Here is a 19,311-nt window from a genome sequence, read left to right as displayed (position 1 = left end):
GGACTAATCTTTTCCTTGTATCCTGTTCTCTTCATTGTCCCTTGCTCCTGAAGGGGTGAGACCAGTGGAGTATCTTAGATGGCTGCTCACAGGCTTTTAAGACCCCAGATGTTACTCACCAAGGTAGAATGTAGAACACTGTCTTTATAAAATGGTGTTATGCCAACTGAGCTAGATGTTCCCTGAGACCATAGTCCCCACAGCCCTCCACCCAGCAATTCAGTCCCTCAGGGAGTCTGGATGTGTCTATGGAGCTTCCATGACCTTTCCTTGTACAAACTGTGTTGGCTTCCCCAGTATTGTGTACTGTCTTACCTTTCACCAAAGTTACCACTTATCTATTATCTATTTATCAACTGATTTTTAAGGAGCCCTGGTGGCACAATAACCTAAAAGTGAATGTGAAGATCTAGAAAGATTTCTGCATTCACAGACTCAATGGTGAAAAACTCAATGCTTCTAAGATCAGGAACAAGGCAAGCACATTCAGTCTCACCACTTTGCTTTAACACTGTACTCAAGATCTTAGCCAGAGCAATAATGCAAGAAAAATAAAGGCACAGGCTGGACAGGAGAAAGTAAAACATTTAAAATAATAGAACATTATTTCCTGAAGACATGATAATGTCTTCCCTTCCCATGAAAAAACCAAGGAATCCATAAAAAATCTACCTGAACTAACAAATTTAACCAAGTGGCATGATACAAGGTCAACATACAGAAACCAACTGTACTTCTATATACTAGCAACAAACTATTGGAACAAGAATTATAAAATACAACTCTGTACAAATACTTTGGAATGCCCTTAATGAAAGATGTGTAAGACTTGTACAGTGAAAATTAAAAAGCTGTAAAGAGAAATTAAAGAAGAGCAAAATAAATTGTAGAGGCATACCATGTTCATGGACTGGAAGATTCAATATTGTTAAAATGGCGTTATTAGTTATCTATTCCTAATAACAAATTACCCAAAAACTCAGTAACTTAAAACAATAAACTTTTATTATTGGAAACAGTTTCTATGGGTCAGGAATCTGGCTGCAGCTTGGTTGGGTAGTCGTGGCTCAAAGTCTCTCATGAGATTCAGTCAAGATGTTACCCTACCTATACTCATCTGAAGGCTTGACTGGGTCGGAGGATCAGCTTCTAAGGTGGCTCAATAACATATCTGGCAAGTTAGTGATAATTACTAGCAGGAGGTCTCAGTTCCTTGCCGTGTGTACCTCTGATGTGTGTCCTCATGACACGGCAGCTGACTTTCCCCACAGTAAGTGATTCAAGAGGGAGCAACAAAATCACAGTACTGCTTTTACATGACTTACCTTTGGGAGTTACATTCTGTCATTTCTGGCATATTCTTATTCATTATAAATGAGTCCCTAAGTACAGTCCATTTTCTAGAGGAAGGGAATTAAGCTCCACCTCTCGAAGTATAAAAGAATAGTAATCCTCTCCAAGCTGATCTATAGTTTCAATGCAATCCCAAGAAAAGTCTTAACTGTCTTTTTTTAAAAATAAGAAGTTATAAGAGCTGATATAAAAATGCATAAGGAAAGATAATGTTCCTAGAATAGCTAAACCAGCTTTGAAAAAAAAGAACAAAGTTGGAGAATTTATATTACTTAATTTCAAGATTTACTATAAAGTGACAGTAATCAAGAGAGTGTGTGGTATTGGCATAAGGACAGACATATAAATCATTGGGACAGAAAAGAAAGTTCAGAAATAGACCCACGTTAGTCAATTGATTTTCAACAAAGATGCCAAAGTAATGCAAAAAAGAAAAGAGTCTTTTCAATAAATGGTAAGGAAATCATCGGATATGAGTATGGGGGAAAAAAAAGCCTCAACTCGTATTTCACAAGAATTTATTCAAATTGAATCACAGACCTAAATAGCAAAAACTATTAAATTCTAGAAGGAAATGTAGGAGAAAATCTTTGTGACATTAGGCAAAGATTTCTTAAATGAGACACCAAAAGGATAAACTATTTCAAAAATTGATTAGATGGATTTAACCAAGATTAAAAACTTTTGCTCCTTGAAAGACAAAGTTAAGAAAACAAAGAAGCAAGCCACAGAGTGGGATACAATTTTTACAAAACATATTCACCAAAGGGCTTATATCCAGAATATATAAAGAACTCGGCCAACTTAAATGGAAGAAGACAAATAATTTAAAAATGAGTGGAAGATATGAACAGATATGTCACAAAAGAAAATATATGAATAGCCAATAAGCAAATGAAAAGATGCTCAATATCACTAGTCATTAGAGAAATGCAAATTAAAACCACAAGATACCACAACACACCTACTAAAATGGCTGAAGTTCAAACACATGATAATACCAACTGTTAGCAAGTATGTGGTGGAATTAGAACTCTCATGTATCGATTGTGGCAATGTAAACTAGTATAGCCACTTTGTAAAACAATATGGTAGTAGTTAATAATGTTAAATACACATTTATCATATGACTCAGCAATTCCACCACTAGGGATTTACCCAAGAGAAATGAAAATGTATGTCCACTTAGAAATATACAGATAGATGTTCATAACAGCCTTATTCATAATAGACCAAACCTGGAAGCAACCCAAACGTCTACCAACTAGTGAATGGATAAACAAATAGTAGTGTATCCAAAACACAGATTAATATTTAGCAATAATAAGGAACAAAATGTTAATAAAACATACATGAATCTCAAAAACTTCATGCTAAGTGAAAAAAAAACACACAAAGGACTTCATATTATATGATTCCAATTATACAAAATTCTAGAAAAGGCAAAAAATATAAAAAAAAAGCAGATAGGTGGTTAGCTTGGGCAAGCAGTTGGGTGAGGGGATAGAAACAAAGGGATATGAAACTTTTTAGGGCGAGGGGAGACTGTTCTCTATCTTGATTATGACGGTGGTTATACAACTGTATACAATTACCACAATTCAACAAACTATATACTTAAAATTGGTGAATTTTATTGTATGGTGATAATACCTTAATAAACAAAAGAGAAAGAGAGAAATTCTTCTTCATAAAAAGTGAGTACGTATGTCTTGGATGGCCACTTGCAAGCTTTTAAGGTCCTAGGAACTACGCAGTGAACCAGAAGGTAGAACAGAAGCACTGAAAATGTTATGAGGCCAATTAACCGAGATGTTCCATGAAACCATGACCCCAAACCTCCAAAACAAGGAACCAAATCCCATGAGGTTTTTGGTTGTACATAAGCAGCCTCAGCAGTTACTCTTTTTTTTTTCTTTCGTCATTGTTGTAAATATATCTATCATACAACTTTTGCCGATTCAACTTTTTACAGGTGTACAACTTATTGACAGCAATTACCATAACTGGCTGCACAATTCTACCCTTATTCAATGTGATTTTTCCATTACGGTGAAACCCCCCCCCCTTTCCCCTTCACTCCTGCCCCTGGTAATCACTAAGAAACTTTGGTCTCTATACATGTGTCTGTTCTTGTCTTTTTATATAAATGAGGTCATACAGTATTTGTCTTTCTGATTGGCTTATTTCACTCAGCATAATGTCTTCAAGCTCCATCCATACTGTAGCATGTATCAAGACTTCATTTCTCCTACTGGCTGAGTAGTATTCCATTGTGTGTATGTACCACATTTTGCTTATTCATTCGTCTGTTGATGGGCATTCAGGTTGTTTCTACCTTTTGGCTATTGTGAATAAGTGCTGCAATGGAACACTGGTGTAAAAGAAGGAGGATATGAAATGTGTGGCTAATTGTCTCCATGAACAACTGCCTCCTTTGCCATGAGACAAAAAGAACTAGATGGTGCCCGGCTACCATTATTGAACATTTGATCGAAGATTCTATAGAAGAACCCTGATCAAAAGGGGGAAAAAGCAGAACAGAATTTCAAATTCTAATTGACTCCAGACTTTCTGAAGCCATGGAGGCTGGATAAATCCCTGAAACTACTGCCCTGAGATAATCTTTAAACCTTAAACCAAAAATATCCCCTGAAGTCTTCTTAAAACCAAACAACAGCCTAACTTAACTAGTAAAAAAAAAAAAAAATCTGTCTTGAGCATTATGCTCTTTTAAGAGCTATCTATATAGAATCAAAGTGACAAAAGCACCTAGAAAGATTAGATAGGAACCTTAGGGGGCAGTGAATTTATGTTAATGGTAGAGGAACAACTCAGAAAAGGAGGGTGAGAATGGTTGCACAACTCGAAGAATGTAATCAATGTCACCGAACTGCACATGTAGAAACTGTTGAATTGGTGTATGTTTTGTTGTATATATTCTCAACAACAAAAAAATAAATTTTTAAAAAAAGCAAGCAGAATGAAAAACTTACTATAAAAAAAGTAAACATGAAGATCTAGAAAGATCTAGACATCTATAGATACATAAATCTTTTCAAAATTTTATAAAAAACGTTAGACTGTAGCAGAATAAAAACAATCTTCAGCAACAAAAACTCTTATACCTTTAAAATGTTCTCAGCAAACACAAGCTAACACAAGAAGACTTTTTGTTGATAAGCTAGCCATTGTTTATAAATAAAGAATATGAAATAACATGTAGTGAGTCTACTAAAGTCTTTTCCCAGCAGTTATCGAGATAGAAATTTCAACACAAGTAGCTCACAGAGGAAGAATCACTGGGTGGGAACTTCTGTGTTTAAAAACAAAAAACAAAGAGATAATCAAAACTGATTTAAAGACTTTCAATCTCTTGATAGGATAACAATGTGAAGACTGGGAAAATGCTCTGTGCTGTAACTGACACGATAATCTATGGTAATAATCTAAAATGAAAAAGTATGGGTATTTTGTTGGTAATCTCTTCTTTGTCTCCATTTCTTTTCCCTTTAACCAGCAGTACTACCAAATGAGCTTAATAGATTTTAAATTACCCTTTACATTTTTTCTAAGCCATTCTTTACTTCAGATACTTGTACATGACAATGCCAGAAACATAAGCTCAGTTTATTGAAGGTAAAGTTGGAGCTGCGGTTTTAATCCAGCACATGGAGAGGACAGGACCAGCTAAATATCTTGATGATTTTAGAAGAGAAAGTATAGCTACAGGCCAGATTCTTTGTATGAGGAAGAAAATGGAAGGCTGCCAATGAGATAAAGCTTTCTTGGATATTGGCTGGCCCACAGAATTCACAACGAAGGCTGCAGAGAGTTGTTATGTCTTTTAGTGCCTCCAGGCACTTCTACAATTTCTTCATACCCAGGATTTCCTTCAAGAATTGTGTTTCCATTGATGATGAGCTGGGCCTGATCTTAGTGGTGTACTTAAGTGAAGATCTAAGAATAGCTTTGTACGTAAGTTTCTTGTGGTTGGAACAGACATACACAAGAACATCGACACGTACAGTGGAAGCACTAGACCCACTAGGTCAGGAGTAGAACACTTGGCCTTTGGCTCCAGCTCAACCACCTGAACCTCAGCCTCCTCATCTTTAAAATGGGAAGCCTACATATCCACTATTGTAGAGATTATGTTAAGAATCTAGTAATGAAGTACACACTGAAAACATACTGACAATCACACAATCACATAATACTATAATGTTTTATAGCACAGAAATTATTTTGCTAATACTGATTTAAAAAACTCAACAATTATTTATAGAATGTATGTAAAATGCCAGATATTGTGCTAAACACTGGGGATTATAAAGAATAATGTGTAATTCCAAAGCTGAAAGACAGGGCTGACTCAGAAAAGGCTTTAGAGCCAGGACTTGAAAAAATACATAAGATTTTGCTAGGAGAAGAAGGAATTAAGTGCGAAAGAAGGAATACAGATGGAAGAAACTGCATGTGGTTATGCAAAGCTAGCTTTTAAGAACACAGATGCTAAAACTAGACTACCTACATTTGAATCCTGTCTCCACTACTTATCAGGTTGTGATTATTGCAAATTAGTTTCTCTGTACCTCAGTTTCTTCAGCTGTCAAATGGGGATAATAAGTTTCTACTTGATAAGGTTTTCTTCTTCTTCTTTTTTTTTTTTTGATTGTGCTTTAGATGAAGTTTCACAGAACAAATAGTTTCTTATTAAACAGTTAGTACACATACTGTTTTATGGCAATGGTTAACAACCCCACATGTCAACACTGTCCCTTCTCAGTCTTGGGTTCCCTATTACCAGCTTTCCTGTCCCCTCCTGCCTTCTAGTCCTTGTCCCTGGACTGTTGTGCCCCATTAGTCTCGTTTTGTTTTATGGGGCTGTCTAATCTTTGGCTGAATGGTGAACCTCAGGAGTGACTTCATTACTGAGTTAAAAGGGTGTCCGGGGGCCATAGTCTCTGGGTTTCTCCAGTCTCTGTCAGGCCAGTAAGTCTGGTCTTTTTTTGTGAGTTAGAATTTTGTTCTACATTTTTCTCCAGCTCTGTCCAGGACCCTCTGTTGTGATCCCTGTCAGAGCAGTCAGTGGTGGTAGCTGGGCACCATCTAGTTGTACTGGACTCAGTCTGCTGGAGGTCATGGTAGTTATGGTCCATTAGTCTTTGGACTAATCTTTTCCTTGTATCTTGTTTTCATCATTCTCCCTTGCTGCCGAAGGGGTGAGACCACAGGAGTATCTCAGATGTCTGCTCACAGGCTTTTAAGACCCTAGATGCTACTTACCAAGTTAGAATTGTAGAACATTTTCTTTATAAACTGTGTTATGCCAATTGAGCTAGATGTCCCCTGAGATCACGGTCCCCACAGCCCTCCGCCCAGCAATCCTATCCCTCAGGGAGTTTGGATGTGTCTATGGAGCTTCCATAACCTTCCCTTGTACAAGTTGTGCTGGCTTCCCCAGTATTGTGTAGTGTCTTACCCTTCACCAAAGTTATTTAAAAGGTTTTTATGAGGACTAATTAAGTTAATATTTGTAAAGAGCTTAGAAAAGAGCTCTATTAGTCAGCTTTCTCTAGGTTTTACTGTGGTAACATATCCTCCCAAATCTGTCGCTTACGACAAGGTTTATTTCTCACTCATGTTACACGTTGGCTGGGGCCCTGCTCCACATTTCTTCTTCATTTTGGGATCTGGACTGAAGGAGCAGCCTGTATCTGGCACATGCTTTGCTGGTGGCAAAGGAAAAAGAGCAACAGTAGAACCACGCAATGCCTCTTAAAATGTCTACTTTATTGGCTAAAGTACATCATAGGGCCAAGCCTAATGTCAGTGGGAGGAGTACAGGGAGGGGCCCAGCAGAAAGTGGCAGCAAATAATTTGAACAAATAACATAACCTACCACAAGCACCTGGCACATAGTAGCTATCATGTGTTTGTCAAAGAAAAATAAATGATTGCACAATGGCACAGAACCCTGAGAGAGGATGAGCTGTTTGGGAACAGTAAAAGGTTTATTACAGCTGAAGCGCGTAGTGCACAAGGGTGAGAGTGGGACGTGAGGAGGCCACATTTTGAAAGGCTTTGAAAGAAGGCTAGATTTTGGCCTGTAGGTATCAGATAAGTCACAGTAATAACAATTTTATAGCTATATTTTATAAACAACAGAGGCACTTTTATCTACCAGCTTGCTGTCAAGACACTGGCATAATTTTATTTATTCTGCATTGAGTATTTAAAAATCAAATGTCTACCAGTCACTCCTCTCCTGTGCTGTTAAAGCAAAAACACAGGTAATATACGTTTAATAGACATTCCCTATGAGCCCTGGACTGAGCTGCAATGGTAACGACGAGGGAGAGTACAGAAGATTTTTTAGTAGGCCCAGGCTACCTGGAGCCGGAATAGGGAGAAGGGGTGTGGAGAGGGAGGGAGGGAGGGAAAAAGATGGAGAGAGAGAGAAAGGATCTGAACGAATCAATATGAATGCATGTGTGGGTGTGTGGCTGCAGTGTGGTACGCAGAATGGAGCAATAAGCACTCATTTCAGTGTTGGGATAAGGGGTTAGAATTACTTTTTCAATTATAAAAGTGTGAAAGCACCCTCTAAATATGAATGTTTCCTACAGATCTACTGGTCCTCTTCTACTTCTACACTTGATCCTTTCACAGGCGCAACTAACCTCATAGCTTCAACCAGCCTTGACTTCTTGAAGCCTCTGTCCTCATTTTCAATGGACTGCTAGGAAAATAATCTAAATTCCCAAAGTTTAACTGGAAGCTTTGGGTATCAAATGAGTTATCTGACCTGCTACCCTGTGCCCTTCTTTGGTCAATCCAGAGAAGAAATCTATGGGAAGGAAAAAAAAGGAGGAGAAGAAAAGGAACCACGAAGAGAAGAGAAAAACATACAAAAGCAGAGAAAGGCACAAAGGACCCAACACACCATTATCTTTCACCCAGAAACCAGTTCAGAGATTCAAGTTTCCATAGCAGATGATGCTATTTCCATAATCTTTCCCCGTAATATCACACTGTAACCTGGAAAGACAATCAACATAAGGTTTGATGCTTTTTTTTTTTAAACAGTTATTATAAAACAATGTTTTGTTTTCAGTTTTTAAAACTATTGTGAAGGGATGAGGGAAACACAAATCACGGACCACAAACGAGCCATCCTGACTCCTTCGTGATTGCTCACTTTTCTTCTCCTTCTCGGTATGACTTAGATTCTAATGAAACTTCTGTAATCTTGCACCATCATGAAGCTCTTTTGTTCAAAAACAATTAAAGATCCCCACTGCCTACAGAAAAAAATCCAAACTCAGACCACATCCATAGTCCTAAGTAATCTCGCGTCAAACTACGTTTCTAATCTTACTACTGGGTAGACTAGACTTTTTTTTCACATTTAAATTTCTTAATCACAAGATAATCAAGTCTACATACACTATAGAACAAACTCAGGAAATGGGCAGACAGAAAAAGGGCTGCTAAAGCAGAGATGCTAGAGTCTGAGAAATGCCGGCACGTCTGTTAGCTCACTCTCAGAAAGCTTGAAAGAGGACCAAAGAATTATAAATACATGGATTGTAAAAAGAGAAAATTGGTAAAAAGCAGGCTCTTTCTATTTTAATCATGCGAGAATCAGCCCAAGACTGAGACTTCAGCTTTTGAGAATTAGGGTACATCCCAGTGGCAGTGACTCATTACTATGATTCATAAAACGGCTGAAAATGAAGAAGTGGTGGGATACGGATGGCTCAAAGGCTTTCTGCAGAACCAGAAAAAGAATTTAAAGTTCAATAAGAAGCAAGCAAAGTTTTCTTTAAGGAAAAGAAAGGATTAACAATTTATAACAAGACTAATGGAACTGTGGCTATATGAAGAGTGGCCTCAATTTGTGAAGACCTCACCATTAAACATGATGGTGTTAATATGATGGAAGCAGCTGTACACTAGAATTTTTGATGTACTTGCTTAAACTGAAATATTTCACTAGGCTACTATCACCAAGCTTTCCAATTACAATTTTATACCTTTCATGAAAACAATTATATTTGAAATATTAAATGATGATATTAAAAATCAGAATTGTCAAAGGAGGAACTAGGCAACACAAAAACACTTCTAAATGATGCAAGTGAATAATATCAAAAGTAAACTTTAAGCACAACCAAATGCCCATACCCTACCTGGGCAGCAGATGGCATCTGACGGACAACATGGAATTAAAAAGTGACAGCTGTCCTGGGCAAATGAACTTATTATTGTTTCTGGTAATCTAAAAACCATGTTTTCTCTCAATCCAGGAAAACAATTTAGTCCCCATTCTTTTCTGTGATATCACTGAAGACAGAAAGTGGGCTTCTCTTAATCAGTAAAGAATGTCAGCCTTGAGCACTGTGCTCTTCTAAAGATCTATGTGGGATCAAATTGACAACAGCAACTGAAAAGGTTAGAGAACAAACTTAGGGGGCAGTGAGTTCATGTTAATTAATTCAAAAAAGGAAGGTGAGACTGGCACCACAACTTGAAGAATGTAATCAATGGCACTGAATTGTACACGTAGAAATTGTCGAATTGGTATATGTTCTGCTGTGTACACTGTTAACGACATCAACAACAAAAATAAATTACTTAAAAAAAAGTGGTCTTCTAAGATTTGACAACATACAACCACCACCTAGCAAAATACTATACTGATATAATTCATCAACCTCCTCCTCTTTTAATCAGTGGGACTTTTTAAAGTTATATACTCAGAGACATATTTATAATCATGAAAGAAAGAGCAACGCAAGAAGAGATAAAAACTAGCCTAACCAAAATAAATGAATAAAGAAAGAAAGAAAGAAACCCAGAGCTGGCAGCTTTCCAGAAACACATGGGTTAAGTGTTTGGTTTCCATGGCAGCAGATAACAAAATGACTTATGTTTTACACAAGTGTCTTTTTTAAACAAAGCTCTTTCTCCTAAAAAACACATAACTGCCAGATTGAAATAAAAGTACTTCCGTCATACAACACACAGTATGTTAGGTCGATTTTTGGTTTTAACCCTAAAAGATGAAATTTAATCAACGGGTTTTGGAACACTCCCCTAAAACAGTGAATACCATCTGTGCCATTTCTTTTTGGGAGTAAAAATCTAGCATTTTATTCAGCATGAAAATCAAAAAAAAAAAAACAAAAAAAAGGGAAGTCACTAGACATCTACGTGGAGAGAGTCACGCTGAGCAAGAGACATCTGGAAGAGGCAAACTTCAGCTTTTTAAATCTCAGGCTTTGATCCTATAATGAGTGGTATATAAACCAGACATTCACAAACAATCTTCATATCCTCCTTATGCAATTATCCATATCTACAGTATGCCATATTCTATTAAATATGTCACAATAAAAACGTGACTTTTCTGGAAAAAATATTCAAAAATAACAAAATATTCATTAAGTCCAAACCAGCAGCAACATTTACCATATAGAATGAAGGAAAAGTGGTTGTGAGTATCATTTCTATCAATTATTTTAAGTAGACATGGTTAGTGCCATTTGATTATGGTGGGACAAAAAAAAAGAACAAGGCTGATACGAAGACTTATCAAATTCATGACCACAGCTGGAAGTCAATAGTAGCAGTCATAGTAGGAAGGCTGAATTAATTACTGTACAAGGTGAAAATTCAATTGGCTCAGAGAGGTTTATTATCAATGGAATTCTTTAAAACGCTAAGTTCATCTTGGAATTGTACTCTAAACATACTGGAATTCTACTGACCCTTCTAAAACAAGGGATTTTTATCTTAAAAATTATTTGCTAAACTTCTGATTTCTTTAAAAAAATTAAAACATGCACTTGACTAGCTGGTATGCATGTGTATTAGAAAAGACTGAGACCACAGCACGTGTATTTTAGATTTCACAAAGACTACAGGGATGAAAGCGCAACCTCCAAGTCTAGGACACTGAATATCACATAATGAAACTTTCTGAGGTGACAGGAAGCACGTAATTTAAAACCAGGAGTCTGAAAACATAATAAAGACAGACAGTGGGGTGTTTTAAAACAAACGAATCACTAATGAGTTATTGAGGGTATATGAATCAATAGTAAACTAACACAATGAAATGGTATAAAACAAGGTACTTCTCAAATTCTTGAATGTTTTAGAAAAATATTAAAGAAGACTCAAGACCATCACTGCTAAAAAAAAAATTAATAAATTATGGAAGAAATGGCAAATCGTTACACTGCTCTCACTATTACAGTAATGAGCTATAGATTTATGATCTGAAGGATATCTAAGTAACTGTTAGGCAAGCTGGTCGTCCAAGCAGGGATGAGGTTAGGCTGGGAAGAGCCTGCCAAATGCGTCCGAGAGAATTAGCTTGACCTAGGCTGTCTCTAAGTCATCACGAGTTGTAAAAATACCAAGTGGCTCAGGTGGTGTGAAGTCCTCACAATCAGGTTCAGCTCTGCGATCCTGAATCAAATCAGGTATCTGGGCAGACAAGAAAGTATTTAGTGTGATGGATCCCCAGAATTTTGACTGGAAGCACATCAGCACTGTAGAACGAAGGAGCAAGTTGAATATGAAAAGAACACAGAAAAGGAGTAAGATAGAGAGCATGAAGGAAGGGGAGAGGTGAGCAGGTTTAAACAACTGGCCCAGAAATATCAGTCATTTACCCAGGAAGCAAGAATAAGTGTGTGATAACGTCCTTAAAATGTCTGCAGTGGAATATATAGTTATTTCCAAATCCTTTTCCTTTAATCTCTCACACATGACTATTAATCCATTCTGTTATATTCTTGGTCATTTACAAGAGAGACATTAAAAATATGCCCCGAACTCACTAGTCACAAATTTATTTTTATCTAAGTTTGGGGGTTCAAATTTGTCACAAATGAAGAATAAAACTCAATTGGCACTCTAAATTTTCTTTTTATATATCTCAGATAGACAGCTTAAGACAAATGCTTATTATTAAAACAAAATAAAAAATGTAGCACAGGGAGGGGTGAGGTAAAGAAATCACAACACACGCAACGAGGACTCTGTCCCAGTGCTTTGGCTCCTTCCCTTCTCCTCTCTGGTCTGGCCACAGACCCTGATGAGTCTTCCGTCAGCTCCAACCCACCTGATTTTCCAGTCAGCCTTACTGTCTTCCCTCACATCACTGTCTTTTTACAAAACAACCAGAACATTTCTCATTATTTTTTTAAGTCTGACTTCTTCTTTTTCTGTCATTTTTTTCCTCCTTTGAATTAGGCTACTAATGTAATTTTGAAATGACAACACTAACAAAAATTCAGCTAAAACCTTCACCAAAATTACCTTGAAAACACTCTCTTAATCACTAAGAAGTAGCATTGAGTCAGGACCTGACACAGTAAAAGAGTATTGCATACAGTTGAATATGACCTACAGTCTAAATATGACAATTTTTCTGATTTTTTTTCAGAAGAGATAGGGAGTTGGGGGGAAAAAAAAATCACACTTACAAGTCCACTTATGGCTACAATCCAGATGTAGGAACCAGAGGTGAAAAGCTATAAAAGAAAAAAAAAAATGCAACTAAAAAAGAAATTCAACTGCTAGTCACCACATAACTATAACCATAACCATTTACATTAAGCATTATTTATACATATATACCAAATCCAAAAAAACAAACCCATTGCCATTGAGTTGATTCCAACTCATAGTGACCCTATAGGACAGAGTAGAACTGTCCCATAGGGTTTCCTAGGCTGTAAATCTTTATGGAAGCAGACTGGCACATCTTTCTCCCAGCCAAGTGCTTTAACCACTGTACCACCAAGCCTTCTTTATTTAAAAGAAAATAATATACTGGCGTTTTCTTTTTAAACCAAGATTTCAGTCTTTCTGATAGCCTAAAATAGATTGGTTGAGCCCGGCCCAATTCAATGCAAAGAAAAATTAGTGAAAGTCAAGCATACTCTTAATTAGAAATGGCTATTAATTGGTTTGAAGTAAAATACTACATCTACAGAAATTACTCAAATTAACAACATACAAATCATGCAGTCACCATCCCATGTTTGGTCTTAGGTAATGACATAAATTTGTCTCATTTTAATTTCTTATCATTTTTACTCTAAATTTAAATGGGAAGAATTCTGCAAGTGTATCGGTCCATGTCCAATGCTACTTTTCTTCAGTGTTGATATTCTCATTCCAGTTCACCCAAAAAAGAGCAAACTGAGTAATAATAACAGTTAATTAACGGCAAAATTAATTAGAATTAGATCTCATGCATCTGTCGCTTCATTTTCCAAAGCATTCAGACTCAAGTGCTCAGGGTAAAAAAAAAAAAAAAAAAAATTATGAGTCATCTCAACATGTGTTCTGCAAGAAAGATTTGTGGCCTAGTGTTAATTTTTAGAACTTCAGGTTGGGAATTTAAGTACTTCTGATTGCAGAGGAAGAACCAAGATACTACTATAGGTTGACTGGTGACATTGTGCTAGATGAAAAGCTCCAAGTTTGGCACTGTCAGTCAAGGACACAGAGAAGACAGACACAAAGTGTGAGAGATAACAAAAGACAGGTAAGAAGGAGGCTGACAAGCCTTGCTCTAGTGCTAGGTCACCTAGAAATGAGCACTGGCCGCAACTTTAAATTTAATCTCTTGATCCAGCATGGATACTTGTTCAGTGTAGATGCCTTGATAATAACAAGCACAGGAACTTTGTGAAAAAAATATTTCCTAGTAATTTTCTTCTAAAAATATAAGAAATAATAACAATAGCTAACACTTTCATAGCACCCAGTATGTGCCAAGCACTGAGCTTAATGCTTTTCATACATTAAACTCACTGAAGCCTCAGAATCACCCTAAAAGGTAAGTTCTATTATTCGCTCTACTTTACAGACGAAAAACCTGAGAGGTTAAGTGATTTGTCTGAGGTCAAAAAGCTAGTAAGTGGTGGAGCTGGGAGTTGTATCCAGGTAGCCAGCTCTACAGCTCCATGCTCTGCTAGAAACTTCTCCAGTCTACTATGCCTCGTACAAAAGTAAATGAAGAAAATAATTTTATCAGTAAAAAGTTACTTCCTTTGAACTCGTAAGCCTCTCATCTTGGTGTATGCTTGGTTCTAATTGTGCTTACTTATGCTGTGACAATGTGTACATTTCCTCTCAGCTGCTGGGCTCCTTGAGGACAGGTGTCACATCTCATACTTCACTTATGCTCTACAGCATGTAGCACAGGGCATTCATTACATGACTGGCTGTCCAGCCATTTGATACCTAAAAGACCCTTAACAAATATTTTTGCTTTTCTGATAATGATTAAAGTTATCCATCCATCCATTCATCCATCCATCCGTCCATCCGTCCATCTGTCTATCCATCCATCCATCCATCCATCTATCCATCCATCCATCTATCCATCCACCCACCCATCCATCCACCCATCAACCCACCCAACAAATGTCCCTGCCTTCAAGAAGCTGCTATAGTGAGAGGAAAAGGCAGAAGCAAACGTGTGAAGGCCCAGAAGTGAGGGAGGGAGGAAGAGAACAGCAACTTTAGGAACAAGGGGTTCAGTCACACTCGCTTCAAGGTGGGAAGGGTGGCAGTTGACACCGCATAGATAAGAACCATGGACATCATTCATCCAAAGGACTTGAGACTTTATTAAGAAGCTATTAGGGCATCTCTACTTTCTGATATCAACTTATACACCATAAATTTACTGGAATTCTTATGAAAATATTTGAGATTTATATTATTTTGGAAAAATATCTGTGGTAGGTCCATTTACATTTTTGCTGCGTGGCAGGGCTAACAGGATACTTTCATTCACTGCAAGCTGCATAACACTGTGGAAATAGCACTAAATACAATGGCTCTTGTGACAGGGGCTATGCAGTTTCTATCTAACTAGGATCTCTTTTCTGTAAGAGATTAAATATATTTTTTCTTTTTCTATTGGAAAAAACAAAAGCAATACATTCATAATCCTAGAAAAACCAACGGTGGTAGGTATGAAGACATAAATTATTATTCAGTAATAGGAGCCAATCGACTTAGTTCTTATTATCTGTTCAAATTACACTAAATATCCAGCAACTATTATCTCTAATCCTTCAAACAACCCTGTTAAGACAGATATTATTATCCCCACTTTACAGATGAGGAAATGGCAACTCAGAAAAGGTAAGTGACAAAGTTAATAATTACCAGAGCAAGTAATCGAACTCAAGTACACATGGCTCTGAAGTCTTCCCACAACGCTATACTGAATTTCTACTCCGTAATTACTAAAACAATGCTTCTATTCCCTCAAAGATTTGACAGAACTTTAGAGTTGGAAGGAACTATATAAATCCAACAGAAGGCTCAGAGAGGTGACATGACTTGATCCAAGTCTCACAGTTAGTGAGTACCTGGCTAGAACTAGACTTAGGTCTCCTGCTCCAGGTCCAAGGTATTCCTCTACCATTCCATTCTGCTTTCTGTCATAACATCTCTCAAAAATTAAACATGCCAGAGAAAATCCTCATAATAAGAGTAAAATGTAGAAATGGGCTATTAAGCTATATACATATTAGGAAGCATAAGGGAGAGTGTAAAATCATGGGGGTTGAGAGATGAAGAACCACGTTTTTCATGAGAAACGGTTGTAAAAGTGGTAAGGAAACACCTACCTTAGATAAGCCATTGGTAACATTTATGACAACAGACCAGAGACGTTAGAGGAAATGTGAAAGGTTAAAAGGGGAGAGAGGAGGGCATTTTCAAGTGACACTAGTATCTGGTCTGCTATGTGTGGGATAAGCAGGTATGAGTACTAATCAGCAGATCAAAAGGTTAAGCTACACATGGCACCACAGGAAGCAGCAGGATAAAACTGGACATCCGAAGCTATGAGAGTAAAAGAAAGTGACAAGTATTACAGGGAGGAAATTGGAGATCCTATGTGTTTTCTGGAGCCCTGGTGGCATAGTAGTTAAGAGCTTGGCTGCTAACCAAAAGGTCAGCAGTTCAAATCCACCAGCCGCTCCTTGGAAACCCTATGGAGCAGTGTCTATAGGGTCGCTGTGAGTTGGAACCGACTCGACAGCACCTAACAACAACAACAACGCGTGTCTTCTATCACAGGGCCTGGAACACAGCAGGGAACAGTCAATACTTACTGCATACTGGTGACGATAACCTTTTTAAATGAAGTCAGACAATAAGTACTCTAGGGGTCTTCAAGTTGAACCATTTAGCAAATGGTGACAGTGCCATCCTATCTATGCAATGCAGAGTAATAACACTGATAGCACTTCTTGAAAAGCCCAAAGCTCAGGTTGGGAAAGCATACTTGGCTGCTTCTTCAAAGCATTATTTTCAACACTGTATTCAATACATTGACAGTGATTTTTTCCACTCTGCACATTTAGATTGTTCTCATTTATTTCCACTTCACACTACGATTTTTAAAAGTACGCCACATGCCACTGTACAATAAAAATATTTTCCACTGACACCAATTACAGTGAAAGCGCTTATCAGATTTCTAAAGGCTATGAACGTATTCTAGTACCTGATATACCTTGATGTTCTTGTTCTGTAACACTTCCTTTGAACATTTGATACAGATCATGAAGCCAAACTTATGGGAAAAAACATTGTTTTCAGGAGATCAAATGAGAAAAAGACCGAACCAAAAAAAAAAGAAAAAGATCTGGTTAAAGAAACGTGAACATAAAAATGCATACTGTACCTGTAGTCCTAATATATAAATCAATGTCTTGTTGGTGATGGAAAACTGGCCCAGAATTTGTGCCACTTGGACTCTTGGTATGGAGCAGTAAAATGGTACAAACAGAGCAAACACAGGTGCCAGGCTATGCAAACAAATAAAAAAAAAATCACTATAGTGTAATATTCAATTTAAAATATCAATGACAAACATGTATTTGAAGAATGCTGTTTACAATTTTACTTCAGTCTGAAAACATGGTCTTTGATACACAAGTTGGTTTCTGTACATGCATAAATTTCCAAAATAATTTGTATTGTATATAACACATTACAAAATTCTTATTTTCCTATCTTTGTGACCCCCTAAACCACTGAAAAGAAGTGGTTCGTCACTTACTAATTATTAGACATTGTGAGAAAATTTAAAATTGATGTTATGTTTTCTTCTTGTGAATAATTTAAACTATAATAAAAGAGACTAAACAAATCATAAGGAACAAGAATTAGAACTCTTCATGGTCCAAAATCCGAATGTCTCATCTTAGAGTTTGTCCAGTTATCACCACAGTACTCGACACTGCTTGTCACTCCTTTCCTCCCTTCCTCCTTTTGTTTTAAACCTTGTTTCTTCCCTAGTTTCCCAACCTGGTTTCTGCCCAATCCAAGGTTCCATTAAATTTTTTTCTTCTTCTTCTAGTGTCTCCCTGTACAACCTCAACCAGTTCTTTGCCTTCAACTAAGACAATGAAGCAAGTCCCAAACTTCCAGCCTGTCCCCTCACCCTGATTCTGAAACTCAATTTGTTAATACCTTCACATTCACATATTGAAAAGCTAAATGTGCCTTTCTACCTAAAACCTTGCTTCTTTCCAATCCTTTACACCTTTAACAGTATTCTCTTCTTCAAAAACGACTGATCATGTCACTCCCCTGATTAAAATGCCTTCGTAAGTTCCCAGTATCCAAAGATGAAATGCAAATATTAGCATGAAAGAGCAAAGCCCTCCAATTCTTCCTTATTGGCCTGGTTTCCCACAACTGCCTTCCTCTTCCTTCCCTGATCTGGCCCCATCCCTCTCTCACACTCACACCAGGCTGCTCCCTGGCACATTATGCTCTTTTATGACTACATACTGACATGTTATCTTTCAACCTAAAATGTCCTTTCCACTTTTCTGCTTAGGAAAGTCATACTTATCTTGTATGAAATAGTGTGGCTCTTCTCAAAAACGATTTCCCCAACTCCTCCTGGCAGTTCTCTTGTTTGCCCTCAAAGCTGTATCAGTTTCACTGGTGAATTAATCAATCAGCTGGGCACTAACTATATGTGAGGCAGTACATCAGGCGTTAGAGCTGCACCCATATCTACGAGTAAGAAGCAATCCCTAATCTGACGAAACCAGACCCGAGACTGGACCCTCACATACCTACAAGGGACAGGCAGGTAACGTGTGAGTAAAATGGTCTGGGCACACATTTGCACCAAGTTTTCATTAAACAATTGGCTTAATTACTCAGCCTATTTTTGTTTTCCCAGTTTTGTTCTAAAATTGTGCTTTAGGTGAAGTTTTACAGAGCAAATTAGTTTCTCATTAAACAATTAACACACATACTGTTTTGTGACACTGGCTGCCAACCCCACAGCATGTCAACACTCTCCTCTTCTTGACCTTGGCTTCCCCATTTCCATTTGTCCAGCTTTACTGTCCCCTCCTGCCTTCTCATCCTTGCCCCTGGGCTGATGTGCCCATTTAGTCTCATATACATGGTTGAGCTACATGTATTACTGTTTGTTTTATGGGCCTGTCTAATGTTTGGCTGAAAGGTGAAGTTTTCCCAGTTTTGACAATGACATCAGTACAAAGAATTGTTTCCTAACCACAAAAAAATAAAAAACAAAAACTGCAAGGAATATTCACTTCACAAAGAAATATCCTAAGGACCATTTCTGCACAAGCACAGGACCCTCTTGATCTCTAGTGCATCTTCCCACCTTTGACAGAGATTAGAATATTTTTTACGCAAATAACACGCGGCCTGTACGTTTGTTTGCCAACTGCACCCTCCCCCTGCAAGGTATTTTCATAAGTGCCACGATGTCCATTTTTTTTTACTTCCATGTTTGTTTGCCCACTGCGCCCACCCCCGTGAGGTATTTTCGTAAGTGCCACGATGTCAATCTTCTTTTACTTCCATGTTTGTTTGCCCACTGTGCCCACCCCCGTGAGGTAT

General features: G+C 37.5%; 1 protein-coding gene across 3 annotated transcripts in view; it reads right to left on the bottom strand.

Annotated features, from left to right (window-relative positions):
* The window catches only part of UBAC2 (UBA domain containing 2), a 239,994-nt gene that overhangs the window by 87,442 nt on the left and 133,241 nt on the right, over positions 1-19,311 (bottom strand). For 2 of the 3 annotated variants that reach the window (XM_004384158.2, XM_023738520.1), the window contains exons 5-6: positions 17,099-17,222; positions 12,861-12,908 (exon numbers count right to left, since the gene is read on the bottom strand). In XM_004384158.2, the coding sequence (XP_004384215.1) occupies positions 12,861-12,908; positions 17,099-17,222 (172 nt within the window). The remainder of the gene's footprint in view (positions 1-12,860; positions 12,909-17,098; positions 17,223-19,311) is intronic. The other variant, XM_023738519.1, reaches the window with a different exon arrangement.

This window comes from Trichechus manatus, unplaced genomic scaffold (assembly GCF_000243295.1).
Source record: "Trichechus manatus latirostris isolate Lorelei unplaced genomic scaffold, TriManLat1.0 scaffold00118, whole genome shotgun sequence".
NCBI classification, from domain to species: Eukaryota; Metazoa; Chordata; class Mammalia; order Sirenia; family Trichechidae; genus Trichechus; species Trichechus manatus.
The sequence above is the reverse complement of the archived record's forward strand: the minus strand, read 5'-3'. Positions and strand labels throughout refer to the sequence as shown.